Source organism: Camelus ferus, chromosome 3 (genome assembly GCF_009834535.1).
Source record: "Camelus ferus isolate YT-003-E chromosome 3, BCGSAC_Cfer_1.0, whole genome shotgun sequence".
Lineage (NCBI taxonomy): Eukaryota > Metazoa > Chordata > Mammalia > Artiodactyla > Camelidae > Camelus > Camelus ferus.
Genome location: NC_045698.1, coordinates 70,098,108 through 70,124,211, shown reverse-complemented (window position 1 = coordinate 70,124,211; position 26,104 = coordinate 70,098,108). Strand labels below are relative to the sequence as shown.

At 33.5% G+C, this 26,104-nt stretch overlaps 1 protein-coding gene across 15 annotated transcripts in view; it reads right to left on the bottom strand.

The window, feature by feature from the left end:
* PPIP5K2 (diphosphoinositol pentakisphosphate kinase 2) overlaps window positions 1-26,104 on the bottom strand; it is a 70,093-nt gene that overhangs the window by 22,981 nt on the left and 21,008 nt on the right. For 11 of the 15 annotated variants that reach the window (XM_032476442.1, XM_032476444.1, XM_032476445.1 and 8 more), the window contains exons 10-21: window positions 25,230-25,331; window positions 24,031-24,117; window positions 23,444-23,519; window positions 23,251-23,360; window positions 22,356-22,441; window positions 19,922-20,047; window positions 19,658-19,779; window positions 19,216-19,398; window positions 14,490-14,631; window positions 13,672-13,895; window positions 5,606-5,733; window positions 4,928-5,042 (exon numbers count right to left, since the gene is read on the bottom strand). In XM_032476442.1, coding sequence (XP_032332333.1) covers window positions 4,928-5,042; window positions 5,606-5,733; window positions 13,672-13,895; window positions 14,490-14,631; window positions 19,216-19,398; window positions 19,658-19,779; window positions 19,922-20,047; window positions 22,356-22,441; window positions 23,251-23,360; window positions 23,444-23,519; window positions 24,031-24,117; window positions 25,230-25,331 — 1,501 coding nt within the window. The remainder of the gene's footprint in view (window positions 1-4,927; window positions 5,043-5,605; window positions 5,734-13,671; window positions 13,896-14,489; window positions 14,632-19,215; window positions 19,399-19,657; window positions 19,780-19,921; window positions 20,048-22,355; window positions 22,442-23,250; window positions 23,361-23,443; window positions 23,520-24,030; window positions 24,118-25,229; window positions 25,332-26,104) is intronic. The other 4 variants (XM_032476443.1, XM_032476446.1, XM_032476450.1 and 1 more) reach the window with 1 other exon arrangement.

Sequence of the window (26,104 nt, the reverse complement as noted above, 5' to 3'; positions counted from 1 at the left end):
TATTTTTCCCACCATGATATAGCTCACATATGCATTACATGCCCATCAGTAAATATTCCTCATTACTCTGTAGTGATATCTTAAAACAATCAGCAGAAGGAGGCATAGGTAGATTCTTTAAACCATCTCCTTCACCTTCATTTAGACAATCATCGGTCTTTAAACATGTAATCAGCATCGGAACTGAAGGATTTTAGAGAACACATCTTACAAGCATTCAAAGCAGAAAATTCTATCTGAAAAGGTAAAACTACACAAAGTTCAGGGTCGACAGTCAATAGTCAACAGGGTACACTTAGACTTCATGTACATCGGAGATAACTTCCTTCATCTCATATATCATAAAATAAGACTACATTCTAATTATTTTTTTTTAATTTAGCATATATGTCCTTTTGAAATTTAGACATTGTATTGAGGAAGTATTCCACTTTTGAAGTTTGTAGAAGGGTAAAGTGTAATTTGTGTGATTACATGTATTCTTAGCTTCATTTCAACAAATGGCTAGTCATACCTCTAAATGAGCAGTTGCTATCAATTTAAACAACACTCCAGAGAGAAAATTCATCTGTTATGTTCATGTGTGTCTGCCTGTGTCTGTGTGTGAGGAGGGATTATGTGCAAAGATGTATATACATTTTTTCAAAATTCATAAGGAAAAATATAAATTAGCATAGTGTTACTGAGTTTCACTAGATGTGAATTATTGTAAATGATGGATTTAAATTAAGTATTAAAATTTTTCAATAGTTGAAAAGATCTTTTTTTAAATCCAGAAGCACAGATTTTTATATGAATGAGGTTTTTTTTCTTAACTAAGCAAACTTTTATTGCAGTAAATTGTGGTACAGAAATACTTTCAACTGATTTAAGTCCAACACTAGGAAGAGAGAAATTATGCTACCAAAATTTTCCCTCCTCTATCAAACACACTAGGATTAATTTAGATTACTATTCAATCTATAGGTTTCATTTTCCTAGGCTTTGTTTCATAAAAATTTCTGCAGTTTTCAGCATTAAATCTATTAGTAGGGGGTAAAAATCAGACCTCAAGCCAACAAATGTCATCAGATCTACTGGGACACTTAAGAACAAAATCCACTCTGTGATACTACATTATTAATAAGAACACTGCCTAATATCTAACTCAGCCTTGCAGTTACAGATTTTGTCAGGTCTGCTCCAATGAACAGATACAATTAAATATTTTGTAGGATCTATAGTTAATATTTAAGAATTCATAAAAATCTTTTTTAAAAATAAAGACTATTAAATATACTCCTTGAAATTTTGTTTAAATCTTATTTCCTTAACTAAACTTTAAGAGACCAAACAAGGTTTTAAGTGTATTAGCTTCAGGGTCTTATTAAGATAATGAATTATAGCTGAAATAAATTTAAAAAAAATTTAAATCAGAAAACAGGATATCATTTTGGTACTGACTTTAATTTTCACTTTAGTAAATATATGTAATTTTTTTTATCCCAGAACCACAGATTTTTCTAAGAATGAGTTGTTCAGCTTTTGTTTTAAAAATGTAGTCAAATGCAACATATTCTCATCAAGCTCTAGTTCTACTGCTACCACCCTACATGTAAACTATATTGTCTTTCTCTAGGTCACTGTGATAGGCTCCTAACTAGTTTTCTCATATCTACTCTTATGTATTGTCTACAAAACAACCAAAGCCATTCACTGGCCTGCTTAAAACCTTTCAATGGCTTCCCAATCCCCTTAGGATCTCCAAGGCATGCCTCTCCAACCTTATCTGCTGCCATTTTATCCATCACTCACTACTATGCTCCAAACACAAGCCTTCTATCTGTTCCTACATCCCCTATGTCCTTTCCACCTTATAAGTAAGTGCAAGAGGGTCAAAAGGTGACCACGTAAGAGATGTATCTTCCTCCCCCAAAACAAGTCCATCATTACTACTGGCTATATAAGCTCTTGCCTTGCTAATTAGGGGTCATCTTTTTCACTATTTCTTTTATTAAAACTCCACTAATCTGCATAGGCATGCAAAGGATGTCACTTTCTTATTCTTAATGAGATAAAAAAGAAATGAAAACAAGAGGAAAGAAATATGAAGTAGAAAACTTGATGGAAACAAAACAGTGATAAAGCCTTAGGGTAACTTTGATAATAAGTTTTCATCAAAGCCCAATAATAAGATAGATTAAGAATCAAGAGACATATACCCAATCTTGATTATACATTTCACTGTCCTTTATTTAGAAAGTTCAAAAGAAAACAAAGTTGAATTCATTTTCTTTTAGAAATCACTTTTTGAATAGATGTACATAAATGTGTACACCAATATATACACAGAAAATTTTTTTTTAATTCGTACTTTTTCCTAGTTCAGAGATGGCTGAAAAGGTATTTTTGATATACAATAGAAGTGATGCTGTATTCTAGATAATCTATGGTTTGAGAGTGCTGAGAAAGGGGCTATTAATATTTCTAAGTCTGTTTGGTTATCACTTCCACTGCCAATCTCTACAATGTCACTTGCTTTATCTTTTCTAATTCATACTTCTGGGGAATCTTATTAACAGCCACTGCCTGAATGATCATTAATATGTTGGCTTCCCGACTCTATACCTGTAATCCAAACCTCTAGTCTTACATATACACTTGACTAGTCTACCAGCCATCCCAAACTGAACTTACTAATTTCCTTCTAATATCCTATATTCCTCCAAGTGTTACTTATCTCAGTGAATGATGTGTAATTTTATAGATGGTCCTATATTAGAAATATGGGAATCTTTCTTGACTCTCTTTTCTTTCTTACCCTTCATACCTGTATGCAAAGAAAGGGCCTTAAGGAGAGAGTGCTGGTGAAAGTTAAAATGCCTCCAGAACAGAGTGTTAGTGAAAGCCTCAAGGGCATTGAGGAGGTTGTTGGTGAGGGATTATCGGAAGGTAAGAAAAATGTCATTGGAAGCTATAAGAAAAAGAGCCCTTGTTATGTAGTGGCATAGAGTGTAGAAATACTAGCAGACTGTAGACAGTGAAACTCGATGAGTAAGCTATGAAGAGTTTCAGGAACAGTTCTGAAAATGCCACCAAGGTTCTCCTCATTGCCTATGATAAACTATGAGGGGAGGGAAATAAGCTACAGGGAAATTGCCAATTACAAGACTTGCGGGGTTCAAAACTAAAACTATTTCTCATTCCCAGCCTCTCCAGAGAGCAAACAATACTATAGTTAAAAAGTGACTTCCAGGAAAAACGGAAACACAGGAATCTGTCATGAAAACGTGGATATGATCGTAAAAACACCTGCTAAGACCTCAAAAAGGTTTAAGGCTCACAAACCTTTTAAAGACATGAAAGATTTTCTCAGGGTCTTACCAGCATGTCTCTTAGATATTCACTATTAAGCAATAAGGATTGCTGAGGTTGTCCCTCAGTTGCAGGCTTATTCTTAAGATTTGTGGATGTGAACTGTTTAATGAAGTATATTATAAATTACTCACTTTTGTTATGTTTTTAAAAATCATACCATCTCGAACTAAAAGTCAAAGACCTCTTGATCTCTAAATTTCCCTGGGCAGGAAGTAGGTTAAAGAAAGCTCCTCAGCTGCAAGCATGAACTACTTTTTATGGAAAAGTTAGGATGACCCAGATGAAGTAATCAAGAACCCAAAGGATGAAGCCATGAGCCATTATAAACAACTCCCTGGCAGTATAACAGAACCCTAATTAAGGAATGGGCAATAATACCTATGTAGATTTCAAAATTGCTGTGGACTAGTGACTATGGTGTAACTTCTGTTTCCCTTCTTTTGAAAAGGTTATCTACAGCATTTATCCTATGCCTATCCCACCAATGTATGTTGAGTGTTTGAAGGATAGTTAATTGGTCTTTTCAGTTCACAGGTCTTTGAATTGAGGTTGAGTACTCTTGAGCACTGAAGGAGTTGTGCTCAATTGATACCTGCACCTGATTTAGACAGAGATCCCACATGTCAAGTTTACACTGTAATAGATAAGCATGGAGGAATATGGAGGAGAGATTAAGTGAATTTTCCACATGGGAGAAATGTGCATGTATGGCCAACAGACATACTGTGATAAACTCTGTTTTCCAAAGGTGGCCACCAAAATATACCCAGTCCAAAATACCCCTCTTACAATATGACTGCAATACTCCACTAATCTAGTAATATAGGTCTATTTCCCCTTCCCTTGAACCCGGATAAAGCTCTGTGACTGTCTCAACCAAAAAACTCAGCTAAAGTGGTACTAAGTAATTTCTTAAATTAAGTCATACAAATGCTTTGCACTTGCTCCCTGTTCTCTTGGGAAAAGGAAGCAGGTCACATGAAGAGTTCATTGTAGGTATTCTGGTCAACAACCCCAGCAGAGGTTCTAGCTGACAGCCAGCATCAAGCATCAGACAAGAGAAGAAAGCTTTGAGATGATATGAGTCTCAGTCACTGTCTGCATCCTCATGAAAGATCCAATGCAAAACTGCCTAAATGATTATGGTCAACCCCTTAAACCATGACAGAGAAAAATAAAATGACTGTGGTTATTTTGAGCCATTCAGCTTTGGTCTGATTTATTACATAACAGTAAATAAGAGTCACACTGTCCAACCAAACACCATGTCCTGTCTGTCGATTCTAACCCCTAAATAATGCAGCTTTTCTTTATCTCACTGCCACCAGCCTGTAACATCACCTAAAATATTTTATATTACTGTTTGCTTAAATGGATCTTCTCCAAAGGGAAGAGAACATGTCATTATCTACAACATCTAGCAGTTACTTGATATATAGCAGGCCCTTGACCAATAATGGTAAATGACGAATTATTAAAAATAACACAGCAAAAAACGGTGTTAGTGATTTGATTACAAATTCAATAAAACATATTTGTTAAGCTGATTGATATAACTTATTCTACTTACATTGCATAAGGCACCATAGCGAAGAATAGACAGTAAAGAATGTACATGACTTTCACTGGTGAAATACAATCTGGTACGAACATGACGTTCAGGAGACAGGACACCTCTGGAATATCTAAAATTAGGAGCAGACAATGTCAAAACATAACCATACAGTTAAAACTGAGTAAGTATTGAAATTATTTTGTAAAATGGAATTTAATCTTACTAGAAGTAAAAGAAAATAAGTAAACACATAAATCTATCAGTCTTCCGATCACAACGGAGGCATTACCTTAGACATCCTTCTAGTATGAAGATAACTGGAACTAACTGGGACCTCTGAAATTACTCTAAGAATAATTAATATTAAGCTCCTTTGTTAGCAATGGAAGAGGTCATAGCCCTTAAGAAGCTCACAGATGTTAATGCTGTTGAATGGGGATGATCACTGATGATCACATGTGAATGAGGATACAGACCTTCTTTCCCTGTTCACCTCAGTTTTTCTCCCCAGTTTGGAGCCAAAAGGAACTTTGGTTGGAAATTAACTATTAGGATTACCTAGGTAATCTTTATTTCCACAGTGTGCCAACTGATATACTTCTGATACAGTCATAGGAACATTAATCAGCAATTTAGATTTGAAGTATGCAAAAACATATGCCTAGAGATTTAAATACCAGTGCAGTCTCTTACACAGGATGGAGTTTATTTACAGTGTCATCATCTTGGGTCCTCTGAAGGTCTGAGCGAATTTTTCTAACTAGAGGAGTACAGTAGCCTTTGGCAATCTCCAGTTTTTCAGCTTTAGTTATACCATACTCCTGAGCAGAAAATACACAATATTAGAAAAAAGGTATAATAATGATAAAGAGCTTCAACAAATGCTATGTCAAATTTAAGAATTTCAGTGAGAGACCAATATTTTTACTAAGACTTTTTTGAATGTTATAAAATTCCTAGTTTACATTTCTGCAACTTTATGTATACTATTCCCCAAACTATTAAGTGTAATTAGAAGGATTTTTATGGTGGAACTGAAAAAGCAAGTGATTTCTAAAAAGAGGACACACAGATAAATGTAATCTTTATGAACAGTAGCTCAACTCAATCAGGTTTTAAATGTAGATAAAACCGTAAAAGAAAGATAGGTTAAGGACACAAATACTAAGGCACAGAACAAATAGTCAATAAACATATGGAAAGAAAATAAATTGAAAATATGAAATTTCTGTCTGTTTGAATGTCAAAGATTAAAAAAGGCTAACAAATTATTTAAAAGCCTTTGGCCAATACTTTTAAAGTTTTAACTAGGAGTTAGACAAAAATGCAACAAAATTATCAAATTTAATGGGCTCTATAACCATTATGAGTTAATTAAATTTATGAGGAATTACAATCTGAAGTGTTAAAAAACATAGTTAATTGAAACAAAAATTGCACTTCAAAGGGGTAATTTAGAAAATGACTTGATTTAAGAAGAGAAAAATCTATGATGTGTGTGCAGATGGGAAGAGAGGGTAAAAGAGGAAGAGGGCAGAAAGTGGGGTCAAGGGGAGATCAGAGGGTAAGAAGGAAGAGAGAAGGAGGGAAGAAATGGCACACTCTTTCTCTCCAATTCATTCTAGGATACTTGAATTTAAAGGCTACTTCCTGCTACCAGGTACTTCCCAGATGGCAAAACGTTAGTATGGATAAGGAATCTCAAAACTGCCTAAGAAAGAAAAGGTTGATGTATTATATGAAAATGGAACCTCTTGGGTCATTTACCTTAAATACTATGGCTTAGTTGGTTTAACCATCTCACCAACATAGATGACTGTGATTTGGGTATGAAAAAAAGAAATGTGCATGTAATTGTGTATGTATGTGTAAACAAAAGAAAAATGCTGAAATTAAAAATCATCAGAGGAAATTTTGTTGTTGTTATTAGCAAGATGTGAGGAAACAGGCACTCTCATACATTGCTGGGCTGGAAGAAAACTAGTAAGAGTTCTGGAGCTACAGAAATAGTCTTGAGTGCATGTAAAGACATATGTATAAGGAGAAGGAAAGAAATTAGAAGAATCCAGATTTCCAAATACGAGAAACTGGTTAAATAGTTGTTATTATTACATCATACTGTTCAGCCCTTAGGGATAATGAAGTATATTTAGCTTTACTGATTTGGAAAGTTTTTGATGCCAAGAAAAAAAAATCAAGTTGTAAAATACTATGCTTTTCCTGGTTCTAGTTTTTCAGATACATTTGTTACAGATGTGAATTTATGAAAAAAATTATATATCCATGACTTTAAAGGGAAAGGTCTTTTAGAGTTTTTCACAACAGTGAAATGTTTTGCTCTAGTTGGTAATGCCATAGTGATTTGGGGGGGCTGTATTTATATTTTCTAATTTTACAACAAAGATATATTATTTTCATAATAAAGAAATCTTTCCCTTCAACACAGTGACGTATTTTGTATAGCTGAAAAAGCAAGTTGCCACAACCAACTAGGACTAAATAATTGTTAGATATCCAAGTTCTCATATAATTGTAATACTTCTGCCATAAGAAGAACTGATTAAAATAACAGGTGAAGGTATTTGAAAGTTTATTCAGTGGTGATATTTAATGAATGTCATTGGACTTTATACTGAAAATGCTATTATAAAGAATCTTCTGCATTTCATAATCTACAAATAACCAAAGAAATGATCTTCAAACTTCTATAAATGTCTGCCATCTCAATTAAGAGAATCTTAATACCAAATTTTTTCTTTAGATGTTCTTATCTACCATCGCATCATTGAGACTATTTTACTATTTAACTTACTGAGGTAACAGTTTTTAACATTGTAAGTTTCATGCATACATTATATTTCAACTTCTGTATAAACTACAGTATAGTCCAACCCCTCCCCTCGGGCACACACATATGCCAACAATGGTGGACTCTATGGCAGACGACCTGGGCTCTCTCGCACACAGTCCCAGGCTCAGCCCACAGACAACTCCAGATTCTCCAGGCCGTCCCTGTGCCACCAACCCCAGTCCTCTCCCTGAGTTTGTCCTCTGAAGCCTGAGCCTCAGTGTCCAGCCCCTGCACACATCAGCAGGCTCACATCTCAGCCTGGGGAGACCAGAGAGGTGTCTTGGATCCTCGGCACCAGTTTCTCTCGGTTCTGCCTGTTTTGGAGCAGCTGCTGTGCTGTGTTCCAAGCCCCTGAAGCTCCTTTTGTCTCAGCTGGTCTCCTTGCTGGTGAAGGGGCTTCTCAAGTTGGGGGAACTTTTCCTCTTTCACCGCTCCTTCCCTGGGGTGCAGGTCCTGTCCCAATTCTTTCCACGGAGACTCCTTTTGTAACCAAGCTAGCATAAGATCTTCTCCAGAGTTCACTAGGTACTCTGTGAAAACTATTCCACATATAGATGTATTTTTGATGTATCTGTGGTAAGAGGTGAGCTCCACATCCTTCTATTCCACCACCTTGAAGCCCCTCCCTGATATGAGTTAAATATTCTTAAATTTATTGAGAATTGTTTTTTGTTCCAACATACGGTCTGTCCTTGAGAATGTTTTGTGTACATTTGAGAAGAATGCATATCCTGCAGCTTTTTGGATAGAATGTTCTATATAAATGTCTCAAGTCCATCTGGTCTAATGTTTCATTTAAGGCTGTTGTTACCTCATGGACTTTGTTTGAATGATGTTGATGTAAGTGGGGTGTTAAAGCCCCCTACTGTTAATACATTGCTGTCAGTTTCTCATGTTAAATCTGTTAGTCATTGCTTTATATATTTAGGCGAGTTTTCTTGAAGCTCACTGGATTTCTTCATCTAAGCTAATTTTTTGTTAAATGATCACTATTTTGAATTCTCTACTGTTTAGACTGTAATACTGTATGACTTTAAGTTTGGTTTCCAGAGAACTGTCACTTTTCTGGGGGGGGGGGTGATACTGTGTTACTGGGGTTCTTTATGGTGCCCAATGAGTTGTTCCTCTGCTGGCACATTTGAAGAAGTGAAGTTTTCTTCTTTAGGTAAAGTTTTTCTTTTTTTTTTCTAAATTTGGTTCTGACAATTCAACAGGTCAGTATTTAGAGGTCTTTCTTTGTGTTCCAGTCGGTGGCACCACAGCATAGCTTTGGGTTTTCTTACATGAGTTACCTCTGGTCATGTTTGAGAACTGATACTTTTGACACTCCACCAAATCTAGAGTTGTCACCAGATGTCCTCATTGTCATTATTGTGCCTCCAGGGTCATTGGTGCCTTGTTGCCGCCAGTGTTGCTGGTGTCACTGCCTAGGGCACTGGGATAGCTGGTGCCTCCTTTGTGTCCAGGGTCTCCTAGGTTTCAGGCTCTGTCACTGCAGGGGGAGAAGTAGGGTGGGTGGAGGGAGCCGGTGTTACAGGTATCTCTGCCATGTCCAGAGTTGTAGGGCTCATGAGTACTGTCATTGTGGGCAATTGTTGGCAGGGGTGGGGTAGGGTGGGGGATGGTGTGGCAAGGGCTACAGGTACCTACATGGCTGGAAGGATGGTGTCATAGGCCCCACTGCCACCAATGCCAGTTCCTTCTGGCCATGGATGCTACTGCAGATGAGAGGCTGGAATCCTATGTGCCACTGCCCCTGAAGCAGCTGGGTTCTCTGAGGCCGCAGGCTCAGCCAACCCTGACTGGAAGTCTCTGATCAAAGGTACAGCCTCTACGTTCTCCTAGTTCCACTTCCTCTATGTGTTCCAGTCCATCCACTTTTAGGTATACAGATGTATGGAGATTTCTAGCATCCTGGTATGGTAAGCAGAGGCATTTTTGTTGAGTTATGTATGTCTTACTGGTTGTAGACTGAAGGGGAGAGACAACGTGAGCATGTCACACTGCCCGTGATGCTGACTTCACATCCCACTGTGACTATTCTTAAGTATCTACTTTAAACCAGGGCCTCTATTTTCTGAGGACTGAGACTGATTAAAAACTGAAAAGTTGATTATATGACAGCAAAAATACCTACCATAAGTAAAATTAGTTTAACTGTTAAAGTAACTAAACGTAATAAATTATGCTTATCATAGTAAAGCTTAGACATGATTAGAATTATGTAATTCACACAGCACAGATACAAGAATTAATTAATGCCATGTAGGAGTGGAAATGGATTTTTAAGAGGCTCAGCAACACTGAAATATATCAGAACACATATACATTTTTCTTGTACAGATAGTGACACTCTTAACCTAAATTAGTCAAAATAGTACATTTGACTAAGTCATCAAGTCTCTAACCTTGAAATAGTCTTTGTGAAGTAAATATACAAATTTCTCATTTTTTCCATTATAAATCAGTTTCATTACAATAAGTATTTTTGCAATTTTAGTTATTTGTTCAGTGACTGAAAATGCTTGCATCCTGTCCATGATTTTGGATTTATGTAGATGTGAGTAACAAAACAAAATATTTACTGAACTGAATTCAAAAGTCCATTAAAAAAGAAATCCCAAGTTTCTGCCACAATAAGGAATATCAAACCGAAAAGTTGGGGAGATAAATCCTAAGTTGTCCTCTCCTCAATTTATAATCTCAGAACTCCAGGAAAGTATATAAAAAGACCTCTGCTTTTAAAGTTATAAAATTATCAAAATTTAATTATGAATTTAACAAAAACAAGACTGATTACTGGAAGTTTGGGCATAATGTTGCCCAAAGAGTCCTAAGATTTCAAAGATAAATAATTTGTCCAAGATAAATACTTTCAGAGATGTCTTAAAATAGTCAGACTGTTGAGAAAATCTAACCTAATTGCATCATGACAATTACTATACTATAATAGAGATTGAGAACAGCTGAGCATGAGAAAGAACTTTAACACTACAAATGTCTCAAACCATTTCCTAACCATTCTAATCATCAGTATTTCTTCTAATTACAATGCTTAAAAAACATTATAAATATTTAAGTTACAAGGAGATGGTGAGAAATTTCTTTAGCTATATAAGTAATGTACCTAAAATCAATCTACAATGTTAGAAGGAAAAATCATCACCTAAGACTCATTAACACGTAAGTATTCCTTTAAGCCCAATTCTTAGAAACACAGAATGTTTAGTATACATAACTGAGAAAGAAGAGGCAGGAGGTTAAATAAGCCATGTAACGGCACAGACATGATTATGCTAATAAATCATTAGTGTATTTATTTAGCCATTAAGTAGGTGAAACATTTAGGTATAATGAAATCCTACAATGAAAAATGAATATAGCTACAATACATATTTCAGAGGGTCCCATATTTACAGCTTACCTATTAAAAGTATACTTTAAAATAATCTTCATTGTAAGAATAAGTACACCCAGAATGCACTAAGCTTGGACTAATTTCAAAGAAATCCAATTAACAATAAAAAAAAATCACGGTCTTATTTATGCTTCCAATGCAAACTAATCATAATGCTTACTGGAATTAACAGTAACCATTCTCCTCAGATTTATTAGTAAGTAAAATTTAAAAGAATTCTCTATCTTGAATTTCATAACAAAGATGGATACTGATTTAGTAACTTTACTAAATGAGATATAATCAAATCAGTTCTACAATCATCTACCCAATATCACGTAGCTAAAACTGAGCTCTGCACAATTTAGTATGTTTATTTTGACGTTAACCTTAAAATATCTTACCTGTTATAAAAATAAGACTTTTTACCGTGCAAAATAAAATTTCTCGTTTGTAGAATAAAACTTCTATTTGGTAAATGAAAAGTTTTCAGAGAATAAGTCCTTGTTTTCTAAATCAATATTTCTTAAAATGAAGCCCAAAGATATGTTTTTGAAGTATGAAGTATTTTTATCCTCTCTTTAAAAAAAAAATTCGTCTGCAAATCATATCTCTATCACTATTTATACAGCATACTTAAAATGATTGACCTTGTATATACTGATCAAATAGTAGCTCTTTCACATTGAAAGAATAAGCTAAAATTTAACATGTATTTCACAAATAATTTTAAGTACATTGGGCAGTCTGAATTTTCAAAGTCTCTCATTTTTCCTAGACAATGCATTAGGAAAGGGACACTGATATTATTTTAACCATTTTTATTTATGAGTATTTTTACCAAAATACAGTTGATTTATAATGTGTTAGTTTCAGGTGTATAGCAAAGTGATTCAGTTATATGTATTTTCAGATTAGTCTCTACCATAGGTTATTATAAGACACTGAATATAGTTTCCTGTGCTATATGGTAAATCCTTGTTGCTTATCTATTTTATGCATAGTAGCTTGTATCTCTTAATCCCTTACTCCTAATTTCTCTTTCCCCATTGGTAACGTTAAATTTGTTTTCTATGTCTGTGATTCTGTTTCTGTTTTTCATATAGATTCATTGGCATTATTTTTAGATTTCATATGTAAATGCTATGATATTTGTCTTTTTCTACCTTCACTTAGTATGATGTTCTTTAAGTCCATCCTATATTTTGTTCTTTCTTATGGCTGAGTAATATTCCACTGTGTGTGTGTGTGTGTGTGTGTGTGTGCGCGCGCGCGCACGCACGCACCCACATGAGCGCATACACCACATCTTTTTAAACCAATCACCTGTTGTTGGGCACTTGGGTTGTTTCCACGTCTTGGCTATTGTAAATAGTGCTGCTATGAACACTAGGGCCTATGTATTTTTTCAAATTAGAGTTTTCATCTTTTGCAGATCTATGGGAATGGGATTGCTGGATCATATGGTAGCTCTATTTTAAGTTACTAAGAAACCTCCCTACTGTTTTCTATATATGAGTATCTTTTAAGTGAGGCTACTTTTATACACAATCTTTGTACTTCTCATGTATAGTTGACCCTTAAACAATGTGGAGGTTAGGCGCACCAATCCTCCATGCCACTGAAAATCTGAGTATAATTTCTCTGTGGTTTTGCATCCATAGCAGATTCAATAACTGCAGATCAGGCAGTACTGTAATACTACTGAAAAACTCCACATAAGCAGATTCACACAGTTCAAACCTACAGTTGAAGGATCAACCAGGTTTCACTTTTCCTGCTTTTTAACTCTGGTTCACAGTTGGAATGTCTGATCTATTCCGATCTCCCCTTTATAATATCCAAATAATCTTCAAGTAATTGAGTTGCAAAAAGGTCCTCAAACGAATCTGAAATTATTTTTTTCTAACACATTCCTTATCTCAACTTGTCACTTACCTCTTTATTATCAATCTGATTCTCTGTTTAATTGTATTTCAGTTATTTGAATATTGGTTATACCTTTATTTTTATTTCCTATAATGAAGACTCAGCCACCTCCACCACCCCTACAAATAAACACTAAACATTTTGACCTCTAAATAGTACTTTCAAAATACTTTCACATAAAGTAGACCTGTAAAATTTATATAGGGCCACAACTACCTTTTTCTCTCACTCTGCATACACTTCCACAGCATACAGCTGGCAGATGCACAACAGGTGCCCAATAAATACTTAAAGTGATTTATTCCATCCTGTTTTAAGTTGTCTTATTTGTTTTTAATATATTATTATTCTTCAAGGAGTATCAATTCTTCAATTTTAAAAAGTCACTACAAACTATAAAAAAAATCAAGAATGATTTAATATAACCAGAGACTTAAAATATAAGTTCATAATTACTTATGTTTCTTTTTAATGTTATAGGTTTACTGTGACATGAAAATCAACCATCTTTTGTCCACTGACAAACATTTTAAAAGTATTTATATAACAGTACAAGAGAATTGATTCATAGGAATTACCTACCTGAGGGATAACAATATCTGCTAATGCCTTCGAAAGCCTATATAGTTCCATTGTGTTTTCTAATTTCAAGGAACCATTATGCTGGACATCGTATTTTATACAGTCATATATGTCAGGGATTTTACTAATGTCATATCTTCCATTCTTTGTTTTAAAGTCTTTCTCCAACTTGGACCATCTACGTAGCATGAGTTCTAACGTTTCACTGTGATAAAGCTGAATATCTAAAACAACACAACATTTTTATTACATTAAACTTAAAAATCAGGTAAAGAATATATATTAAAAAGTTCATAATTAGAAACTTTTTTAAATGTCAGAAGGCAAAATTGTTTAACAAGCTAGGAAATGTCATCATAGGTAATAAACTATTAGCAACCACACAGTTAGTAGACTTGAATAAAGGTATAAACACGTGGGTTAGGAACTGGGTTTACAAAAGCCCTCTCCATGTATTACATATATCAGTTATTAACCAAGTTACTAACCAAGGTAGTCTCAGAGCCAGAGCATGTAGCACCTTCCCTGCTGTGTGCTGCTGCTTCTTATGCTGCCTATTTGCTGCTTAACTATATGGCAATGCTACACAATCAATCAAATAAAAATGTTTTATTATCTCTTTCATGCTATCATGGATAAAAGCAAGTATCACTTAGCTATTATTCTTTTGTTGGATATATATTAACTCATATTACACACCTAGATGTAGTATGAGAGGCTTCATTTCTTATGATTGGTGCATCTTATTTAAAAATGTTTATAGCAATTGGATAGTGATTTTTATTTGTTTTCTGATCTAAGAGAAATATAATATTTACCTGATGATTTGGGATCTTCCATTCGATGTCTGATTTGAGAAGTCAAACTTTGTATCAAGGAATAAACTTTGTCACAGGTCTTCACAGGATTTTTAATTAAATGCATTGATTTGATAAGAGAAATGCTTCCAGATGGAGTAAGCTACAATGAGTAAAGTATTTTACATCTAGTTATTCCCAATTGTCCATGAGAACAGTATATAAAATCTTCCAGTAGCTGGAGAATAATCCCAAATCCCAAATTAAGATGACCCCCAAAATTTAGTAATAAGATCAAAGAGGAAGTAAAAATCTCAGAATTTCATGTTAAAAATATACTAAACCTTAGCTAACATTAGATTATCCACAGAGAAAATCTAGCAGAAGTACTCTAACTTACAATGACATTTTGCTGACTCAGTATGTGCAAATGTGGTTTAACCATTTGACATATACCTACATGTAATAAACCTGAGACTATTATTATCATCTTTTTCCAGATGAGGTACTTAAACTCCATTGCCCATGATCAAACCACTAATATGTAAAGAGTGGGATAAAAAAGCTGGTAGTCTGGCTGAAGAGCTGGTGCTCTTAAACCATCATGTTAATACCTTTGTGATGAGATTTTCCTCAAGTCAACAAAAGCCATTAATGACAATATAGTTTCAAATTTCAACGCTGACACTTCGCTTGGCAAGTAATTTAACCCCACTAAATAAGTTTCTATAACATAAAAAACATAAAGTGGAATTTCACTTCTTATTATGGTGAACTAGGTAGTTTGGGCCAATCTAATCAATGAAGATTAGCAAAAATCCTGGGCAAAGAACTCCTATACTTTTGCTTAAAGGTATTTGAGAGAGAAGACAGTAAAGAATTATGGAAGCAAAACTTATAGGTCATAGATCCAGAGAGTGATTCTGGCATTTAAGGCTGCTTTTGCATTGGAGATATTTGCTGATCCTGAACAGATAGCAAAAAAGCCGAAAAGAGCTGTAATATCCTTTAAGACTAAGGTGACAAAAGTGAAGTCCAGGGTTCCTAAAGGTGGAACTCTGGTAAACTCTCTGCATTTAGGATTCAAAATAGTGATTAATTGGAATTTGCATTTTTAGTAAGACTCCAGATGACTCTTATGCAAATTAAAGTTTGAAAAGCACTCTAGCTCTGGAGTCCTTGCAATGTCCAGGAAGAGAGTAAAAGCATGATGTCAACATTCAACTTTGAGACATCACAAAAGCTTATTATCTCTGGGGTAACAACAAAACAAACAGTAAAGTCAAATACAATTTTCAAACCATCAGGGAAATAAATAAAAAGTACCAATTCCAATGAAGCAAGAAAGGAGAGAAAAATAAAAATAGGCAATACAAATATAAAGCACTTAAAGGGATAATAGATTCATACACTAAATTTATGAGTAATTTATAAGATAAATAATTGTCTAAACAAAGATTCTCATAATAAATTCAAAAATCCCAACTAAATGCAGATTTTAAGAGACACATCTAAAAATATAGTTTCAGAAAGACTGAAAGAGCTAAAAGAGATACTATGCAGACACCAAGTAAAAGAAAAAACATCTGTAGTAGTTAATTAATCCTAGAAAAAGCAAATTTTGAGGCAAAAAAATATCGACTGAAATACGCAAATTCTTAATTTGGATGCATCTAACAGCATGACATCAAAACACATAAAGCAAGGATTAAGAGACTATGAAGACAAGGAAATATAACTTAAAGATGCATAGATTTAGAAATTTTAAAAGTACACTTCTAAATAACCTATGATCAAAGAAATCACAACAGAAATTAGAAAATGTCCCAACTTGCATAAACCCCAATTTATGAATACACTTAAAACAGTGTATAAAGGGAAATTTGTGGTCTAGTGTGTGTATTTTAGAAAAGATGGAACATTCATGAGTTGATAAGCATCCATCTAGTGACATTAGTTTTAAGAAACAGAAAAAGAGTAAAACGAAACTATAGAAGTAGAAGGAATAAAATATTAAATAAAAATTAATAAAATGGAAAGCAGGTGCATAATTCAGTGAACCAAAAAATCTGAAAGAGGGTTCTTTCAAAGGACTAAGAAAGCTGATCAACCATGACAAAACTGATCAAGAAAAAAAAAGATGGAAACTATGTTATGAAACAAAAAAAGAGTATCTCTACTGATCCTGCAGACATTACAAAGAACTTGAAGACGAAAGTATAAACAAACTTCTAAAAGAATGTAACTTAATATAAACACAAGACATAATAAATGGAAACTACTAAATTACTCTGGAAGCCATAATTACCAGCTTTCCCATAAAGAAAATACCCATAGGATTTACCACAGGATTTACCACTAAATTTTACGAAACATCTAATGAAACATACATGCACAACTTATACCTCCCAAACAGGACTCCCTAACTAATTTTATGAGACCAGTATAATCCTGGTATTGAAAGCAGACAAAGATAACAAGAATTTAAAAGTCAATTTGACTCATGAACATAGACATAAAATTCCCAACCAAAAATATCAGTAAACCAAAACCAGATATATATACATATTTTTTTAAATGAGTTTATTCTAGGAACCAAGGTAGTCTCATATCTCCCATAAACCATATGATATAACAGATGAAAAGAAAATGTAAAATTTAAGAACCTGTCATGATAAAAACTCTTAGCAAAATAGGAACAGAATGAAATTTCCTTATTTTGAAAAACGGTGGCCATAAATAAAAACTACAGCAAGCATCATGCTTAATGCGAAAGTGTTAAAAAGCTGTCTCTTTGAGAACATGAACAAAAACAAGAGAAGCCACTTCTATTTAATATTGCTTTGAAGGGGCTATTGAAGTAATGCAAGAAAAAGAAAAAAAATGTAAGGATTGGAAAGGAAGAAAAAAACCTGTGGATATGATGAGAAGATAAAATCTACAGATAAACTGATAAACTAATAAATGAGTTCAATAAGGTTGATGCATATAAAGCCAATATTAAAAAACTATTTGTACATTAGCAACAGAGAATAACATTCTTAGAGGTACCATTTACAACTGCACAAACATTTTTTAAAAGATGAAATGTTTTCACAAACTACAGAGCTATTACAGTCTAAATCAAGATACTAACAGGATTTTTTGGCCAGCTTATTATGATATTTATGTGGAAATACAAGAGAAGCCAAGAAAAACTGAAGAGGGAACCATGTAGGATTTGGGAGATCTTATTCAACGAGACAAGGGTCAACAGAAGAATACATTCTAGAGACAGACTACACACATATGATAAAGCTGGTACTACAAAGTAGTGGGAAAGGATGGTCTTTTCAGCATGTGGTCCTGAGGTATCTGGATGTACATATGGTTGGGGGGGAAATACCAATTTTGACATCCTTACCTAATAGTACACACAAAAGTCAATTTTAAGCTGGACAGCAGACAAATATGAAGGGAAAAACTGTAAAGCTTACAGAAGATCACATATAAGAATATCTTATGACCCTTGGTTAGAAAAAGGTATTATAAAAACTAGATTAAAATTCATTGATAATAAAGGAAAAGATAAACTTGGAATTCATGAAAAATAAGAATTTCTGCTTACTAAAGGAAATCATTAAGGCTTAGAATAGATAGGTAGTATTTAAAACATATATAAGAGCTCATACAAATACACAAAGAAATTTTACCACTCAATAAAAAAAAAAAATACAGGCAACTAGCAGGAATAAAGGACAAGACTTGAAGAGAAGGCCTTATGAAAGAAGATTTCTAAACTGGTCAATGAACATTAAGGCCACAATGATGTATTACTAAATATTCATCTTCAGAATAGCCAAAATTGATCAGTCTGAGAATACCAAGAACAGAGACTATGTCCAAGAGCAGTGACAATTCTCATGGACGTCCAGTGTGAGTATAAATTGCCTCAGTGACTTTGGAAAATAGTTTGACATCATCTGTTAATAGTGAAATACAAGCATACTGTGGGTCACAACACTTCCACTCTTAGAATATACTGAAAAGAAACATATACTCACATGCACTAGGAGGCTATATAAGTATATTTACGGCAGTATTAATCCCAACAGCTCGAAAGTATGTGTTCGAAAGCATATATAAATTCTAGTATATTCATAAAATAGAGTATGGATCAACAAACATGGCCTGCAGGCCAAACATGACCTGTAATAACAGCCCATGAGCTAAGAATGGTTTTTACATTTTTTTAAAGTGGTTAAAAAAATACACAACAAGTGACCATTTGTGGCCTGTAAAGCCTTAAATATTTACTACCTGTTCTTTTACAGAAAAAGTTTGCCAACCTCTGAAAACAATACTACACAGAAATGATTATTAATTAACTATGGAAATTCTAAAAAAAAGGGTGAATTTCACAAACATAATATTGAGGAAAAACAGCCAGACATAAAAGAAAACATTCTATCATATGAAGTATAAAAAATTGTTGAAACTGAGACTATGGTAGTTACAGATGCATATCTACCCAAATAGTATTCTGGATGTAAGACTATAAAGAGTTAGAATAGTGGTTATTTCTAGCAGGAAGAGGAGGGGCTGCAACAGGGAAGAGGCCAGAGTTGTTCCAATGTTCTGCTTCTCTACCTGTATAATGATTACATGAGTATATGCTTTATAATACGGTAAGCTCTAAGTTTATGTTTTATGTACTTTGGGTGTGTACACATAATATTTCACAATGTAAGGGTTCGCTAAGACCCACCTTTTCATAATCTTCAGCAGTAAAATCTCTGTCCTTCTGAAGTATTTCATGAAGTCTTGCTTTCACACGTTGCTGACAACTGCTCAAAGAGTCACTATCACTATCCAAAAGACCATTCATGTTCGCACTTTTTACCATCTGAACAAGAATGGGTGTAAGCTCTCCTTCTAGAGCCAGTAGCCCCTAGACACATTAAATAAAGCCAACACAAATTTAAGAATTAGTATGTAAAATAAGAGGCAGTATCATAATAATTATTTTGTTACATGCTGAACTTCATAAGGTATAAGCTAAATAAATTTATTAATAATACAACTTGACATTGCCATTTCAGGGCTTTAGTTGGAAGTTGCAAATTTAGAATTTTAAAGTACTGCCTACTAAAAACCTTTTAAAATACATTATTAGATGAAAATTCTAGTAATTCTAAAAAACATTATACCTTTGCAAAAGCAGCTGCAGTCATCTGGACTCGTCCTTCATCAGAAGCATATATTTTGAGGTCATGTCGGTAGGTACTATGTAATCTAAGTAAACCACAACCAGGAAATCCTGCATAATCTCCTGAAAATAAATCCTCAAATCACTTAAGCTATATTTTTATCTCACTGTATTTCTATAAATATTTAATAACATCGCAAAATAAATGAGGATTTGAAACCATAGTGTATGACTTTAACCAATTTAAAGAAACTTCAAGATTTACCTTGACCTCCAGGATACATACACCGGAAAGCTCTTCCAAGTTCTTCAGCCTGGACCCTGCCTGCAGGGGTTAGTTCTCCTCCCCACTTAAGAACCAAAAGTAAAGATGGTTCTTCTCTTCGGCTGTCTAAAATACATGTGAATGAATAAAGCAAATGTCAAGTGTGTTTCTTTTAAACAGATGTATTTCAAGAATTTTTCTTTGTATCCCTTCTGCACTGAAATATGGCCCTTAGGCAAATTATTTTGTTCCTTAAAAATACTATCTTTGTAGACTGTTGCTTCTGTTAGGAATACTCTTTGCTCTACCTGTTAAAGTCTTATGAAAATTTCAAAACCTCTTCCATACTCTAGAAAGAAGGCTCTTTCTCAGTTTTCTGAAAGGAAGTACTGCTTCTCTCCCTTTTCTGCTCTCACAGAAAAGAGAGAGCAATGGTCTAAGAGCAATGGTATTTACCCATGGTATTTAATTGTGCTAGGTATGTTACATTATGTTACATTAAGATCTCCTTGATGACAAGATTCAGATATTAAGAGCCTCCTGCAGTGCTGTCACATAAAAGGTAAAGTTAGCTGAAGTGAAGAAGATATGCATGCTTTTATAATTAGCAATCAGTGATTCATGTAATTTTTAGGAAGACATGAGAGGATAGAGCTAAATATTTATTATAACTTAAGTTTATGAGTGAAATATACAACAGAATGTAGCCAAGAGCAGCTTTTTAAGTTGGGAGTTGTCAAGTCTGTATGTCCCAGAACAAAGTATTTTCTCAGACATAGGAAAGGTCTGAGTTTTTATACTTAATTTTTTTTTTTATTGAAGTATAGTCAGTTACAATGTGTCAATTTCTGGTGTATAGCACAATGTCCCAGTCACACATAGGGGAACATACATATATTCGTTTTCATATTTTTTTGCATTAAAGGTTATTACAAGATTGAACATAGTCCCCTGTGCTATACAGAAGAAATTTTTTAAATCTACTTTTATATATAGTGGCTAATATTTGCAAATCTCCAACACCCAAATTTATCCCTTCCAATCCCTTTTCCCCTGGTAATCGTTAAAGGTGGGAGAGCGGAAAATATACTTAATTTTCACCTTCTCTTTATCATGTCCTTAGATCTGTGTTGGGTTCCAGAAACAATTTCATTAAGAAATAAGCACTATAAGCACTGAAGAATTTGATGATTCATTCAACCTGGGGCTCATTAGTAGTTATATGTGCTTTACCCTGCAAGCCATTATTAATTTATAGACAGATAATAATTAACTGACTTTTTTATTACAGTAGTTTATAAAATGTTTTAATATAAACATTAAGAATAGGAGATTAATCTATGTTGCTTTAATCACAAAGTGCAACGAGAGCAATATATCAAAATTTAGCATATATTTGTGTTTGCACTTAAAATAATCAGGAGAAAGGTACAGCTCAGTGGTAGAGTACATGCCTGGCATGCATGAGGTCCTGGGTTCAATCCCCAGTACCTTCATGAAATAAACAAACAAACCTAATCACCCCTCCCCCCAAAACCCACAAATAAATAAATTAACATAATCATTACTTCAGTTTTTGCTACTATAAATAATGCCAGTGTGAATATTACTATAGGCCAATCTTTTCCTCAATGTCTAATTACTCCCTTGGGATAGATTCTTACAAGTAGAATTAAGATCAAAGCATAAGAAAAATTTACAAAAAATGTGTGAAGATTTCAATATCTCTTGCCAAATTACTTTTCAAAGAGTTACATTAATTTATAATCCTACCAGTAAATTGAAATCCTGTCACACTGTATTCTCATCTGCATTCTTTATTACCATTTGAAAAATGAATAAAATAAAAAAGACACTTTACCAGTATAATAAGCAAGATTATTTATATTATTATAATTATTTTATTGGGCACATGCATTTCTCCACAGAATGGCTTCTTCAAATCCTGCCTGTGTTTCTTTTACAAATGAATTTACAGGATTTTTGTGCTGATTGCTCTTAGGAGACTAATCTTAAATTCTTCTTCTTATTTAATGGGTTGAGAAAAATATCTGTTTTAGAAAAATGTTGATTGTGTACTTTTTCAAACAGCCTTTTCATACTTTTTGAACTTTTTTCTTGTACACCCTGTATGGAGAAGGGACCCATCAAGTAACATGTAGTTATAAATAAATAAGCTTTCTGAAACAACCCCAGAGTAAAAGGGAAGTCCTAAGCAGTTTTCAAAATAATAAAACCTATCTTTTAGTTAAAGGATAAAAAACAAACAAATTTTTACTTAAAGGCTAGAAGGCACTATTAACAAATGCCGCTTTATTTTTCCTCAGTTCAGCATGCCAGTCCTTCAACTATTAGAAGATTACAAAGGCAATCAACAGTGAGTATTAAATCCCTGCATACAACTAAAATGCAACCAGCATTAATAATGACATACCTTCCTCTTCACTCGATGTCTTCGGACAACCATGAGGGAGATAGGTTAATTGGACCTTACGATTTATTCCAGAAAAATGGCCATACCTGAGAAATAAAATGGCAAACAGAATGGACAACATTCAGTAAGCATTCAATGCAACTTCCTAAAGAAATGCAAAAGAAAATTAAAATCCACCTAGAGAAAAACTAAATCTTTGTCCCCTTCTATTTGTAATTACCTTCTTGAATTCTTCAAAATATCCTAGTTCAAAATCTGTACCATAGGTAGTCATTCTAACCACATTAAAAAAAAATACCAAAAAGTTTCTCTGCAAAGAGACAATTTTGGGGGGGCGGGGTAGTTAGGTTTACTTACTAATTTATTTTTAGAGGAAGTACTAGAGATTGAACCCAGGACCTTCTGTATGTTAAGTACATGCTCTACCATTCGAGCTACACCCTTCCCCCAAAATGGATAATTTACAATAAAGTATATAAACATATAAAAATGTAAATGTATGTGTCTTCAAAAAAAATAAAGAAAATAAGATTTTAAGTGGTCAAATAAGTAAACCTTTTAATAGGAATACTGGTGGTACCAATTTCACTTGATAAAACAGTTCAAAATTATTTTTTATTTAAACAGTACTGAATCTGTGGTTAAGCAATGTGGCCTTCATCCTAAGTAGTACTTCATAGAAGATCCAAATTTGATGTCCTTTTTTGATCTTTTCAAAATTAAAAGTAAAACAGTAACCACTAATTCTCATTAGACTTTCACTAATTTCCCCTTAGTTATATAGTGATAGAGCAAAAAGATCACACTGTGAAGGAAGTTAACGTGAAAAGTCACACATTAAAAAAAGAGTATTACAAGTAGTTATCAAAATTAAGGGTTTCAGAAAGATACTTACATCTCTAACACGGTCTTAAGTTGCTCAAGTTTTGACTTGTTTTCTTCAATTTCAGAATCATTATTTTGCCCTAGCTCCATAAGAAGTTGTCGTGCAATATCTAGCACTTCCTGTGAAATAAATAAAGAATTGAATTTTTGTGCAATTTTGCCATTAGCCATCTAAAACTCGACAAGAAAACAAATGCACTTGCCTGTAACTGTTTTGGTTTTTTGAGTTTTAATTTCCCAGATTTATATCCATCACACTTTTCAAAAAGATCAAAAAATCTTATAAAAAAGACAGAGCACTGTTAGGCATTTGCAACAATATTACCACCATATACTAAAATAAATTAATTATAATAAATGATAGATATAGGACTAGAACAATAAAAGACATATATGGAACTCAGGGTGTATGAATTTCAAATACTGTGTGTTCCCTTTCTCTATACCATGCTGCTTCTGTACTCTGCTTGAGAAAACTTAGTATTTTCCTAAATCATATAAAACTAATAATTACTAGATTATTTTTAAAAGTTCTCTCATACACAATAAATAAAAGCCTGGTAAGGCTGATGATCATTTATGGATATTGTCACAACATTTTTCAGATGCTGATATACACAATTTAAAATGGATTTTGTTTGGTTTTATATGTTCCTAGTGGTTTAAATATTAATGGCCAAGAAATAGTGGTAAACAGTTTTTCTATACAATGCATTAATCAAGACAATTAATCACTTATCAGAAATCTTAAATTATCTCCTGAGTATCACATTCTTCCCTTAAAACATACTTTTGATGTCTCACTTCCATTTTCATTTTTTGCTTTGGTGTTCGATCCCCATGGCGTATGACAGCTATGACACATCTGAGTTCCATCCTGAAAGAAAAGAAATAATGTTCTCAACTTTCTAACAAAGATTTGTATTATATAATTCAGATTAATACATCCATTTATTTAGAACCATCTTTGACCATTTCAAGATCATCCATGTGAAGAATAGTGCTTGTAAAAACCCATCTTAATTTTATCAAATCAAATCCTAAAAAGAATTTAAGAAGCTGGAGGGGGAGTAATATTAAACTATGTAATATCTGTTTCCTCTCTAGAGGTGACCACGCTAACTGTGGGAAAAAGTAAATGTATTGCAATCCTGTAACTTTAGTAAATACCTGCCTTGCAGTGCAGGTTATTATAGACTTGAGAGTCCATTAAATCAAACAAAATAAAGCTGCTATATTTATTCTGCCCAGGTCAGAAGAACAAGTATTTCAAACTCAAATTACCAGAATATAAAACTGTCTTAGGAAGACTGGTAGGGTATAATTTAGTATTTGCCAAACTGTGAGACACAGATCGCAACCTTGTAGGGTTTAATAAAGTACCCCCCAAAACATTTTGTGTTAAATATCTTTGGAAATATTGGTTTGAAAACAAAATCAAATATTTTTTGTCCTACCCTCCATCTGAATCAAGACTTCTCAGAATACTTAATATGCTAACATAAATCTCTGAACTGTGAACATGAAGCATTTGGTCAACTTACCTGAGTAACAGGTGAATTTCAAGCAGTAACTTTGACTAGAGAGTTATGAAACACTTTGGCAATGTTGGTCTAATTAATTTACCTCAAGTAATAACTGTACATTTTTACTTTACATGCTGAGAGCACCAAAGTTGTATGACCACTGACTATGAACCTTTAAGTAACATACCTTTTGGTACCTCTTTTATTTTTTAAGGCTTAATTCAATACATCTATAATTATCCAATCATTTTTCAGGATTTTATTTGTAACAATATAAGAGATTTTTAGTCTAAGTGGACCCTTATAAAAGCATACAATCTGTTTCTCCATCTGCAAAGTAAATCATATGAAAACACACACAGCAAAGTATCTAATAACTATTCAGAAATGTAACATTTATTGTAATAGCACAGACCAATGGAGAAAACCCAAGGAGCGTCTAAATGAAAATATTCAAACTTACATAGTTCCAGATGTAGTTGGTACAATTGGGATATCTTCAGCTTCTAAGGGTATTGACCAGGGGATATGAAACTGTGGAGCAAGCTCTCTCATTACAATATTGCTTTGAGACAAAAAGAAAAAAAATTAAATGAGTTCATTTTAAATCAAACCTAGGTACTTAGTGACAAATAATAATCACAGGAGTTAACGTCAAACTATCTAGTGATTACATGATTACAGTACATAAAAAGTAACCTCAAAAAATCAATCCTGATCGAGAAAATTTAGATTAGCAGTTCTAAACTGCTGTATGGAACACATTAATGGGATGTCATGAGTTCAGAATTACTTATGCACTTTCATTTTTTAAAATATAAATCATATTGGATTCAAGTAAACCGCTGTAACTGTGTATCTACTTACACAGATTCTGAAATCCAAGATTATCTCTTCTTTGTGGCCACAGATCATTCCTTACCAGCTTTTACTGATCATCACTGATCATTTTAAATGATTAGTAAAAGCTATTTTAAATACTACTGCTCATTTTTAACAAATTTCTATTACCTTTTGCTAATAGGGTTAACAAGGAAAATATGTTTAAGTAATTGTAAAATATTTTTTGTTTCATTTAAATTTATCATTTATTCATGCTAAAATGTAGTGAGCTCCCCCAAATTTCACTTTAAGAGTAATTTCACAAATCTCTGAACTATACTATAAAAGCTGCACCCAATTGTTAAAATATATTTTAAAGTGTAAGTTTCTTATGGCTTTGTTATATATAGTCAAAGAATACAAAAAGGCATTTTTATATGCAATAATTTCTTTTACATTCACTAGATAATCTCATGAGACTATCTTTTAGTAACATATACTTGTAGAAAGTAGAGT